A 12,221-nucleotide genomic window follows, 5' to 3' on the forward strand; every position below is an offset into this window, starting at 1 on the left:
CAATAAACCCAACCCAAAACAATACACCCAACCTGAAACAATATACCCCACCCAAGACAATAACCCATGACAAATATTTAAGAAGATATTTCAGAATGCACATAATAGAACAGATACACCATCTGTGGTTAACTTGAAAGGTAAAAGGTAGTGTCAGCTTGAAGTCAGAATTGTGTAAAGGCAGGTTAAAGTTCAGAAGATTGGTTAGAATACGAGGAACTAGAAAGCATAACTCAGTGATTAATAAGGGAGGAAAATTTAAGTGTGGGAGAAAGGTGGTCTTGAATATATAAAAAGTTAGTAGGTGTTTCTATAAGTATTTAAGAATTTAAAAGTTAACTGAGTGAGAAGTGGTCCTTTAGAAACTGAGTCTGGAGAATTGATAATGGAAAACGAGAAGATGGTAGATGGATTGAATGGAAATTTTATATCATCTTCACTACAGAGAATACATGTAACATCCTGGAAGCAGCTAGAAATCAGGAAAAGAAAGGGAGGAAGAAACTTAGGAAAATTACAATCACGGGGAAAGTGGTACTGAGTAAAATTTTGGGTCTTTGGGCTAACAAAAAATCGGGTTCTGGCAGACTTCAACTTTGGATCTTAAAAGAAGTGGCTAGTGAGATAGTTGATGTATTGGCCTTAATTTTCGAAAACTTCCTGCTTCAGTTGTACGGGGCATTGGTGAGACCACGTTTGGAGTATTGTGTACAGTGTTGGTCTCTTTATTTAAGGAAATTTGTAAATGCGTTGGAAATAGTTCAGAGAAGATTTACTGGACTAATACCAGGAATGGGTGGGTTGTCTTATGAGGGAAGGTTGGAGAGGTTAGGTTTGTACCCACTAGAGTTTAGAAAAGTAAAAGCCAACTTAATGAAACCTTTAAGATCCTGAGGGGTGTTGACAGGGCAGATATGGAGATGTTTCTGCTTGTGGGAGAATCTAGAACTAAAGGTCAATGTTAAAAAATAAGGAGATGCCCCTTTAAAACAGGGATTAGGTGAAATGTTTTCTCTCGAGGGTGGTGAGTCATAGAGGGTTACAGCATGGAACAAGCCCTTCGGCCCAACTTGTCCAGACTGGCCTTTTTTGCATCATTAAGCTAGTCCCAATTACCCACATTTGGCCCGTATCCCTCTATACCCATCTTACCCATGTAACTGCCTAAACACTTTGTAAAAGATAAAATTGTACCCACCACCTCTATTACTACCTCTGGCAGCTTGTTCCAGACACTCACCACTCTCTGCGTGAAAAAATTGCCCCTCTGGACACTTTTGTCTTTGGAACTCTCTGCCTGAGAAGGCAGTGAGATCAGAGCTTTGAATATTTTTGGGGCAGAGCTGGATAGATGCAAGAGGGTGATCGATTATTGGGCGTTGGTGGGTTTTAGATTTGAGGTTCCAATCAGATCAGCCAATATTAAATGGCAGAGCAGGCTCGACGGGCTGAATGGCCTACTCCTGCTCCTTATCCGTATGTCCACTTCACACCTTCATCACCCTCTGCATCATCTTCTGAACTGCTCGTTCTGTCTTTATCTCAGCTTGTTGCCCACGCCCTAGGGCACTGTCTATGGGACCAGTTTGAGGATTGGGTACCTGTGCACTGGAGGATGCTGTGTACACATTCAACCAGAGACTGATAAAGACCCATCAACCTCAGGAGAATTGGCCACAAGTGTTTCAATTCCTAATTTATTCTTTATTGGTTGGGAAATTGGCATCGCTGCTAGGATCAGTATTTATTCCTCAATCCCTAATTGTCCTTGGGAAGCGACAGGTGAGTTAAGTTTAAATTTAAGTTTATTAGTGTTACAAGTAGGCTTACATTAACACTGCAATGAAGTTACTTCATTGAATTGTGGAGAGATTGCACAGATCCTGTAGTGGATGATTTGATGGTTCACTGTTCACTCCTGTGAGCCATCGGACTGTGGGAGGAAACCGGAGCACCAGGAGGGAACCCACGCAGACACGGGGAGAACATGCAAACACCACACAGACAAGCCAGGAATCAAACCCGGGTCCCTGGCGCTGTGAGACAGCAGTGCTAACCACTGATGACTCAAGCTGCAACTTTATGAGACTCTTGTCAGACCCCACTTGGAGTACTGTGCGCAGTTCTGGTCACCTCACTACAGGAAGGATGTGGAAGCTATTGAGAGGGTGCAGAGGAGAATTACAAGGACGTTGCCTGGATTGGGTGGCATGCCTTATGAGGATAGGTTGAGGGAGCTAGGTCTCTTCTCCCTGGAGAGATGAAGGTTGAGAGGTGACCTGATAGAGGTTTATAAGATGTTGAGAGGAATAGATAGGGTGGATTCTCAGAGGCTATTTCCCAGGGCTGAAATGGTCGCTATGAGAGGACACCGGTTTAAGGTGCTGGGGAGCAAGTACAGAGGAGATGTCAGGGGTAAGTTTTTCACTCAGAGGGTGGTGGATGAGTGGAATCGGCTGCCATCGGTGGTGGTGGAGGCAAACTTGTTGGGGTCTTTTAAGAGGCTTCTGGATGAGTACATGGGGTTTAATGGGATTGAGAGTTATAGATAGGCCTGGTAGGTATGGATATGATCAGCGCAACTTGTGGGCCGAAGGGCCTGTTGTGCTGTAGTGTTCTATGTTTTGTGTTCTATGAGGACTTTCAGATTCTAAGCAGTCCATGTCCAAATGCAGCAAGACCTGGGACGACAGCCCCTGACTCTAGTAAGGGCCATATTCTCTCTAGATCAGACTTTCAAATCTCCTTCTCATTTCAAAGACCTTGACAGGCTTAGCCAGTTTAAAAAGAGTTGACGACAATTGTGTTCAGGCCGCACACCTATCTGAATGTCTCTTGACAATTGCTCCTGGCCACACAGCAGATACGCACATCTCTCCCAGCCCCAGGAACTCATGCATCATCGGCAAAGGTCATTCAGGTTTCCTTGCGGGGAACATGACAATCTGGCAACAGCATTTCAAAGAAATTATCTGTCATCACCGGCCGCAGAGCTTAGGGAACTGATCTCCACGCCAGCCCCGCTGTCTCCACCTCCCCCCCCCCACCCCCCCACCAACCCATCCACCCCTCGATTGCACAGAGCTGATAAGGATGTAATGTGAGTGTACGCAAAAAGAACGGCTAAACGGATGTGTTTTCTCAGCACCGGGCTGCCTTGATGAGAATGATTGGAAATGACGTAAAAAGGTGGGGTTGAAAGGGATCCGGGAATGTTAGTGAACTCAGCAAATAGTCACTGAGGAGGGGGGAAAATCAAACGAAATAGAGAATTGAACCTCTTGGAATTTACAGGCAGAAATGGAACATTTAGCCTAAACGCCTTTTGTCAGAGTTTCTGCTCCGTCTCACCGTATCTATATGCACCTCGATTCTTTCTCCTTCATTGGGTTTTTTTAAACTATTTATGGGATTTGGGCATTGCTGGCTAAACCAGCATTTATTGCCCTAACTTCCCTTGAGAAGGTGGTGGTGAGCTGTCTTCTTGAGTCACTGCAAAGGTGAGGTGAGAGTGACCGCCCTTGGCATCAAGGTAACCGAGCGTGGCATCAAGGATCCCCAGCAAAACTGGAGTCAATGGGAATCGGGGGATAACTCTCCGTTGGTTGGAGTCATAGTTGGTACAAAGGAAGGTGTTTGTGGTGGTTGGAAGTCAATCATCACAGCTCCAGGATATCTCTGCAGGAGTTCTTCAGGATAGTGTCTTAGGCCCAACAGGCTTCAGCTGCTTTATCAATGACCTTCCCTCTGCCATATTGTCAGAATGGGAATGTTCGCCGATGATTGTACAATGTTCAATACCAATCGCAACTCCTCACATACTGAAGCTGTCCATGTCCAAGTGCAGCAAGACCTGGACAATAACCAGGCTTGGGCTGACAAGTGGCCAGGCATGTTCATGAACATGACAATCTGGCAACAGCATTTCAAAGAAATGATCTGTCATCACCAGCTGCAGAGCTTAGGGAACTGATCTCCACGCCACCGCCACTGCCGCCCCCCCACCCTCCACCCCCCCCAACCCATCCACCCCTCGAATGCATAGGGCTGCAGAGCTGATAAGGATATAATGGGAGTCTACACAAAAGGAAAGGCTAAACGGATGTTTCACAATGACCATCTCCAATGTGAGAAGATCTAACCATCACCCATTGGCGTTCAATAGCATTACAGCTTCCTTCCACAGCCTGAAAGGTGTGTGGTTAGATGCATTGGCCATGCTCAGTTCTCCCTCAGTGTACCCAAACAGACGCCAGATTGTGGTGACTAGGAGATTTGCACAGTAACTTCACCGCAGTGTTAATGTAAGCTTTACTTGTGACTAATAAATCAATAAACTTAAACTTACTTTCACTAAATCCTTCACCATTAACATCCTGGGGGGTTACCAGTGACCAGGGATTGAACTGGACTCACCACATAAATACTGTGGCTACAAGAGCAGGGAATCCTGCGGAGAATAACTCACTTCCCAACTCCCCAAAGCCTGTCCATCATCTGCAAGGCACATGTCAGGAGTGTGATGGAATAGTCCCCATTTGCCTGGATGAATCTAACAACACTCAAGATGCTTGACACCATCCAGGACAAATCAGTCCATTTGATGCATTGCATGAACTTGCCAATACAGCACATTCCAAACCCTTTCTATCTAGAAGGACAAGGGAAGCAGATACCTGGGAACACCACCACCTAGAAGTTCCCCTTCAAGCCACTCACTATCCTGACTTGGAAATACATCACCGTCCCTTCACTGTTGCTGAGTCAAAACTCAAAGGGTGGTGAATCTCTGGAATTCTCTGCCCGTTGAAGTGGTGGAGGCTGCCTCGCTAAATATTTTTAAGACGCGGGTTGATGGGTTTTTGATAAGAGAGGGGATTAAGGGTTATGGGGAGAGGGCGGGAATGTGGAACTGATCCACTTCAGATCAGCCATGATCTTATTGAATGGCGGGGCAGGCTCGAAGGGCTAGATGGCCTACTCCTGCTCCTATTTCTTATGTTCTTATGTTCCCTAACAGCACTGTGGGTGTACCTGCACCACATGGATTACAAGGAGTCAAGAGGCTGACCACTACCTCCTGAAGGGCCACAGTGGTTAGCACTGCTGCCTCACGGCGCCAGGGACCTGGGTTCAATTCCCAGCTTGGGTCACTGCCTGTATGGAGTTCTTCTTATGTCTGTGTGGGTTTCCTCCCACACTCCAAGGATGTGCTGGTTAGGTGCATTGGCCGTAAATTGCCCCTTAGTGTATCCAAATAGGCACTGGAGTGTGGCTAGTAAGGGGGGGGGGCGGTTAACTTAAATATAAGACTACTTGTGACACTAAGAAATAAACTTTTAAAAAAAGACAGTACATTCCAGATCGTAACAACTCACTGTGTGAAATACCCTCATAGCTACCCTGTTCTTTTGGACAGTTACTGTAAATCTGTGTCCTCTGGTTACCAAGCCTCCTGTCAATCTAATTTTGACTTTATTCCACTCTGAAGGCTTCTCTGGCCTCACCAGGTAGCTGAAGTTTGATAGATTATTATTCTCACAACTAGGCTTACATTAACACTGCAATGAAGTTACTGTGAAAATCCCCTAGTCACCACACTCCAGTGCCTGAGGGGGAATTTAGCACGGCCAATGGACCTAACCACCTCCAGACTGAGAGAGGAATCTGGAGCACCCGGAGGAAACCCACGCAGACATGGGGAGAACGCACAGAATTCCTCCGGTTGCTATGGTCTCCTCTCACAGTCCGAAAGACGTGGTGGTTAGGTGCATTGGCCGTGCTAAATTTTCCTTCAGTGTACCCGAACAGGCGCCGGAGTGTGGCAACCAGGGGAATCTCACAGTAACTTCATCGCAGTGTCAGTGCAAACCTACTTTGTGACGCTAACAAGTAAACTTTAAAACTTTAGGGATGGGCAATAAATGCTGACCCAGCCAGCGACACCCACATCCCATGCATGAATAAGATACAAACTCACCACCCTCCTCACCACCCCCCCCCGCCCCCCGTTCCCTCCCCAAATCCCCCCCCCCCCCGCCAGTACCTGGGTCTCAGACAGGTTCAGCTGCCTGGCCAGCTCAGTGCGTTCCCGGCCCACCACATACTGGCATCGCTGGAACTCCATCTCCAGGCGGTACAGCTGCTCGGCGGTGAAGGAGGTTCGAGTCCGCTTGGGCCGGTCTAAGTCTAAGCCTCTGGGGAGAACAATCTCCCGGATTGTCCCCTTAGCATCTAGCCGGGGGAGAGAGAGACAGAGAGAGAGAGAGGAGGGTTAATGTGAGAACGTGGCCATCTCCCTTCATTCCAGTTCTCACCATTCTGTTTCCAATCCATAAGGCTGCCGTCGGAATTATAAATCTGACTTGAAGTTATCTGACTCTTTTTTTAAAAAAAAGAACTTTCTCCATAAAATTTCTAACTTTCGGTTGGTGTGTGTTGCCTCAGGCATCTCGTTCATTTTCTGTTACTTCCTCTCTCACCTTCCCCTTCCCACATTTTACCTTTTTTTTAAACATTCATTCATTTCCCCTCGCCTGGGCAAATTGTGAGAAACCTTATTTTTTTGTTAAAACTCGTGTTTTCCCGTCCGGATTGTCTGATAGAGGTTCAGAAAGAAATTATAGAGAAAATAGTGGGGGGGAGAGAAGGGGGCGCATCGGGTCAATTAAGAGAAATAGATAGAGAATGGAGAAAGGAATTTGAAAGAACGAAAAACAGATAGGGAATGGAGGGAGAGAGAAAAAAAATAGAGAGGAAGAAAGCATCAGATTAACTAAGGGAGATAGAAAATGGAGAGAGGGATAGCGAATGGAGAGAGATAGATATTGAAGAGAGGAAAAAAACAGGGAATTGAGAGAGAGTAAATATAGAGAGGGGGATAGAGACAAAGAATTGAGAGAATGGAGACAGAATGGAGAAGGATATAGAGAAAGAATAGGGAGTGGGCATGGAGAAGGAGAATGGAGACCGATTACAGTGACTGAGAATTGAGTGAGGGATAAACATAGCGATTGGAGAGAGGCAGGGATCGAAAACGGAGAGAGAAAATGGAGACAGGGATAGAGAATGGATAGAGAGAGAAAAAATTGAGATAGGGATAGAGAATGGAGAGAGAGAGAAAATGGAGATAGAAATAGAGAATGGAGAGAGAGAGAATGGAGATAGGGATAGAGGATGGAGAGAAAAAAAATGGAGAAAGGGATAGAGGATGGAGAGAAAAAATGGAGATAAGGATAGAGAATGGAAAGGGAGAGAGAATGGAGATAGGGGTAGAGAATGGAGAGAAAAAATGGAGAAAGGGATAGAGATAGAGAATGGGGAGAGATGCAGAATGCAGCAGAGATAAAGGGATACAGAGTGAGAGAGAGGGTGCCTGATATGGAAAGGGGGAAGGAACTAGGAAACGGGAGAAGGATGGAGAGATAACATGTCGTGGAGATAGAGAGGGAGAGAGAGAGAGAGATCCTTACAGAACAGAGAGGAAAGGCCCGAGATAGAGATATACTATAGAAAAATATAGACCTGGAAAGAGGGAAACAGAGAAAGGAACCACAAACACAGAGCGAGGGGGTTAGGAGAAAACGAAAAGTGAATTTAAACTATTTGCGGGATGTTCGTCGGGGATGGAGGTCTGAATCCTACAGTTGGGAATAACCGTGTAAAATGTAGAAAGATCGCCAAAGTGTAATGAAGGAGATATTTCAGACACAAATGGTTTCCACAATACCTTTCCTACCGCCGTAAGGGAGAACTCCAAAATCCCGTGTATTTTCCCAAAGGGAAGGGAGCAGGCCTGGGGTGGCGGGCGGAACCCCTGAAATGAGAGGCCATTCCCCACATTGAGAAATATTTGCCTGAACATTGAGCCATCAAATCATCCTCTGCAGGATCTTTGCAATCTCTCTACAATTCAAACCTATTTCTTAATGTAATACAGTCAGCGACAAATACAGTCAGAGAAATATATCTGGGTGATTTTCTTTAAAGAATGTAAATAGTTCTAATGTTAATATAAAGCGGTGCAGGGACAGGCGGCAAGTGAAATAACGGGTCTTGTTTTCAAGTGGAAATTTGGCAGAATTCCTGAAGTTTATCTGAGGGGCCGTCGGGGCCTGTCGATTGCAAAATATATTTTGCGCATCTTTCCACACTGGTTTCTCTTCAGAAACACACCAGGCTGGAGATGGGTGTTGGGCGAATCTATATCCCACCTTCTCCTGGGCTGCCGTCTATATAAAGGAACAATAATCCCACCCAGATTAAAGGACTGATTCCGGCAATGCTGTGGAACAAATTAAAACTGGAGTATGGTCACAACTGGGCATCTTTGCTCGTGTTAAATCTCCCTGGACACCGCACAGGTTAGAGTATCGCCCAAATGTTTCACATTCCTTTATATTTTGTCAACGATTTTTTCTTTTTTTTGTAAAAAACTTTTAATTTTACGAGAAGGGGGCTCAAATAATGTCGTATAAAACATGTTGATTTTCCCTGACCCTGGGCTGGCTGTGTGGTTTGCTGGTTGAGATGGAAAGGATTGGGTTTATTTTTCGGGTTATATATATATATATATATATAATTTCCAGCAGCCTGTCACCTCGCTTGCCTGCTGATGATCTTAGAAACAGTCACACGTCAGTCAGGGAATGAGCAGACTTGCTGACCTGTGTTTGACCCCCCCTCCCCAATCTTATTTCACTAGCTCTCTATTCAATCAGCAAAGCTTTAAAGGATTTAAGGAGGGAGGGAGAGAAGGAAGGGTTCGTGGGGTGGGGTGGGGGGGTCCATGTAAAACTGGGGGTTCGGTGAGAATTTGTGGCCCAGTTTATTTCAATGTTTAGTTGCAGCGTCCGGTTACATTTCTCGGCCGGGGCGGTTTGGCTCCAATCACAGTTACATTTCGTGTTACATTGTCCAATATTCTGTTCTAACACCCCTCTCTCTGCAAGAAGTGGGGAGGGGTGAGCCCCCTCCACTTCCCCCTTCACTTTCCGATCGGAAAATTGATCCCAGTGAGGTCAACATAAATAAATGGATAAATAAAATCCCCCTCGAACCTATTGATAAACTCAACGCATCGAAAAATTATAAACAACCTCCATATTTATACACTTAGCATCAGCAATCGTGTGGGGATGTTTATTTATTTCTAGAAGGATAAATATTCGAAGCCCAGACAATTTTTGGTGATTTTCAAATGGAAGTAATTTGCCCTGGGACAGTGGAAAGCGGTTTCTCCCCACCTGAGCCATTCGTTCCCAATTTTAATTCGGATTGGGTTAGATTCCGTGGATAAATTGGTGGAGTATTGTACAGGTTAGCACATTTTGTTCAAGCAAAAGGCATCGCCTTTCTGTATAGTGTTTGAAATGGCGCGCTGTTCTGTAGCTAACAATGGTTTATTTTGTTTAGTGTTTGCACGGTGTTATTCTCAGTGTATTCCAATCCATATTTAAACTCTGGGCTGCCAGCAGAAAGGGGAAAATGTGGAGTTTCATTTCAGCAGCTCCCTCTCTGCAATCTTTACAAAATGGGTTCAGAGCAGAGCGGGGATTAATGCTTCTGGTTTATGTTTTCTGGAGTCTTTTTAATGACATGAAGAATTAAACACCAATTTCGGGGAATGAATGGGAGGGACAGTGAGGGCGAGAGAGAGAAATAACTGAAAATAAAGCACCGAGAAAGGACACCCTGAAAATATCCACATTAACATCTTCATAGCAATACTAATCTTTCCAAATGCGGCGATTGCAAAACTTTAAATTGATAAACTTTCTGATGTATTCACTTTGCGGCAAAAGTGGACAATTATATCTTTTGCCCAACCAAAGCTTTATTCTCGACAAATCCTATTTCATTTGGATTCTGTGTGCTGTTGAAATTTTTTCGGTGTTTGTTGGAACCATTGCGATAAATTCTCATCTATTCCCCGCGTTTATTTGTAAATGTATACAGGAATCAGCAAATCTGGGAGCAACATGCACAGCACGGGAACAGAAAGTTAAAACACTGGCTGTAAGTTTATAAACCCGGCGTGGACAATCTCAGGCTGCCGATTTAAAAGTATTGTCAGGATTTAATTTAACACAGAAAAAAAAGGCAGGGAATGAATGGACACATAACCCGAGCTATAATCACACATCCCCGTCTAAACATTTATAGGATAGATTGAGGTTTTTTTTAAATCAACTTTAAACAGGGCAAATACATTAGGAATAATTCGAATACACTATTGGAAAGATTAATTTTGTTGGAGGATTTTTAAAAAAAAATATTCAAAGTGAGGCGAGAAGGACGGGAACCGAGCTGGGGAAATGAAACAGTGGAATAGAATTACAGTGAGCAGTGAGATATAGTGAAATATCAATTCAGGACTGTTTTATTTTTCAGCCCGAGTTTATCTATGATAAACCGTGTGCTGCTCAGGTCGCCACGATATGAAATTAAAGCTTTGTCAAAGGGTTATCTGGGCTCGAAACATCAGCTTTTTTTTCTCTCCTGACAGACCTGCTGAGATTTTCCAGCCTTTTCTCATCCCAGTTAAGTGGGATCCTGCCTTCTCGCTCAGAGTGGGATAGTGAAGTGTGTCGAAGTTGGAGATGTTCTTATTAAATCCGGAAGTCCAGGCTACAAGCACCGTTGTAGTTTCTGGGTCAGCTAATTGGTTTGATTTTAAATACATAATGATCTAAAAAAATACTGCTTCATTTTGATATCCGCTCAGATATATCCCGACGGTTCAATCTAACCCCAGGCCGAACTGTAAAGCTGTATGAGGATGTCAATAGTTGGAGATATTCTTGTCTCTCTCTGCCCTCTCTCTCTCTCTCAATCAGTCAAAATTGGGAAGTAAATTTTAAAAGTCCCTGCCTTTCATTATTTTACTGAACATTTTCCACATTTTTATCCATCTAATCGAAAAGAATTAAGATTCCGTTTCAAAGGGGAAAATGTTAGTTTTTGGATCCAGTTTTTCGATGAGACTCACATTCTCCCCACATTCAATCTCCCCAAAGTTGAAGACAATTTTTAATTGTAATTTTGACAAGTACATTTCCGCTTTCTTTTTCATTTTAAATGTCCTCACCTCTGACCAAGATCCGGCGGCAGTAATCGGGATCTCCCGGGGACAGTTTGCCTTCACCCCCTTCCTCCGGTGTGAGGGTTTCGGAGGAACCCGGACCGTCCCCCCTCTCGGGACACGAGTCCGGGCTCTGGGCGCCGCTCTCTGCATCATCCAGCCTCCCGCTTCGCCCTGACACCCGGCTCCTGTCGCTCCCTCTCTCGCTCATAGTGTCCGCCTCCGCTAGCATGGACTCAGGGAGGGAGGGGGGGGGGGGTGGTGGGGGGAGGCAGGAGAGTGGGAGGGGGGAGGCAGGAGAGGGGGTGGGTGTGGAGGAAGCACTTCTCGCCTTCCTTAAAATTGGCTTCCAGGCCTCTCTGTTCATTCACTTGTTATCCTGGTGAGAAATCTCGTAGAGAGGAGACCAGTTCACAATGGGATAGTCTTTCTTGGAGAACAGGGTCCTAGGCAAGGCTCTGGAACAACGTGAAGTGTGACCGATGCTTCAAGGAGCTTTGGGGGCGGCGGGGGTTGGGGGTGGGGATGGAGGTGGGGGTGGGGGAGAGATGGAGGCTTTTGTTTTAGAAGCTACAGGGGACAGAAGTGGTTTGTATTTTTTAAGTAGTTGGGGTTTTGCCTCCTAGAAGTTGACAGGCCTTCAGTCAGAGAGGCAGAGAATGTAGGGGTGCTGGAGTCTTCACAGCCTCTTCCCCCTCCCTCCTCTCTCTCCTCTTCCTCCTGTTGACACAGGAACTCATCTTCAGCTACATGACGGGGGGAGCAAAGTTCTCCATCGTGGGGTCAGAGTTTGCTAGGCAGCCCCGGCTCCCCCCCCCCCCCCCCTCCCCCATCCCCACTGCCTCCTTCCCAATCTGTCTGTGAGTGAATGGGGTTCGAGAATCGGTGGGGGGGAGAGGGGAGTGAGGCAGGATCTCGGGGTGGGGGGGGGGGCGGAGGGAGGAGGGGGGGGTTGATTTTAAATTCCCTACCAGAGCAACGTAACTTCCTGCCTGTTCCACACTGCCGTTCATTGGTAAAACAGAGAAAGAGCGTCTAACTGGAGCGATTGGGAGCACTGGGAATGACAGGGCTTGCTATCCTTGTCCTCACATTAAAGGATAGAGAGAAAAATGCAAAATAATTGCTGTTTATTTTA

At 45.6% G+C, this 12,221-nt stretch overlaps 1 protein-coding gene across 1 annotated transcript in view; it reads right to left on the minus strand.

Annotated features, from left to right (window-relative positions):
• vax2 (ventral anterior homeobox 2) overlaps positions 1–11,306 on the minus strand; it is a 37,298-nt gene extending 25,992 nt beyond the window's left edge. Inside the window, exons 1-2 of the mRNA XM_080182654.1 lie at positions 11,090–11,306; positions 6,047–6,234 (exon numbers count right to left, since the gene is read on the minus strand). Of these exons, the coding sequence (XP_080038780.1) occupies positions 6,047–6,234; positions 11,090–11,294 (393 nt within the window). The 5' untranslated portion in view covers positions 11,295–11,306. The remainder of the gene's footprint in view (positions 1–6,046; positions 6,235–11,089) is intronic.
• Between the last annotated feature and the right edge of the window lie 915 nt (positions 11,307–12,221).

Source organism: Carcharhinus amblyrhynchos, unplaced genomic scaffold, assembly GCF_965287045.1.
Source record: "Carcharhinus amblyrhynchos unplaced genomic scaffold, sCarAmb.v2.hapA scaffold_77, whole genome shotgun sequence".
Lineage (NCBI taxonomy): Eukaryota > Metazoa > Chordata > Chondrichthyes > Carcharhiniformes > Carcharhinidae > Carcharhinus > Carcharhinus amblyrhynchos.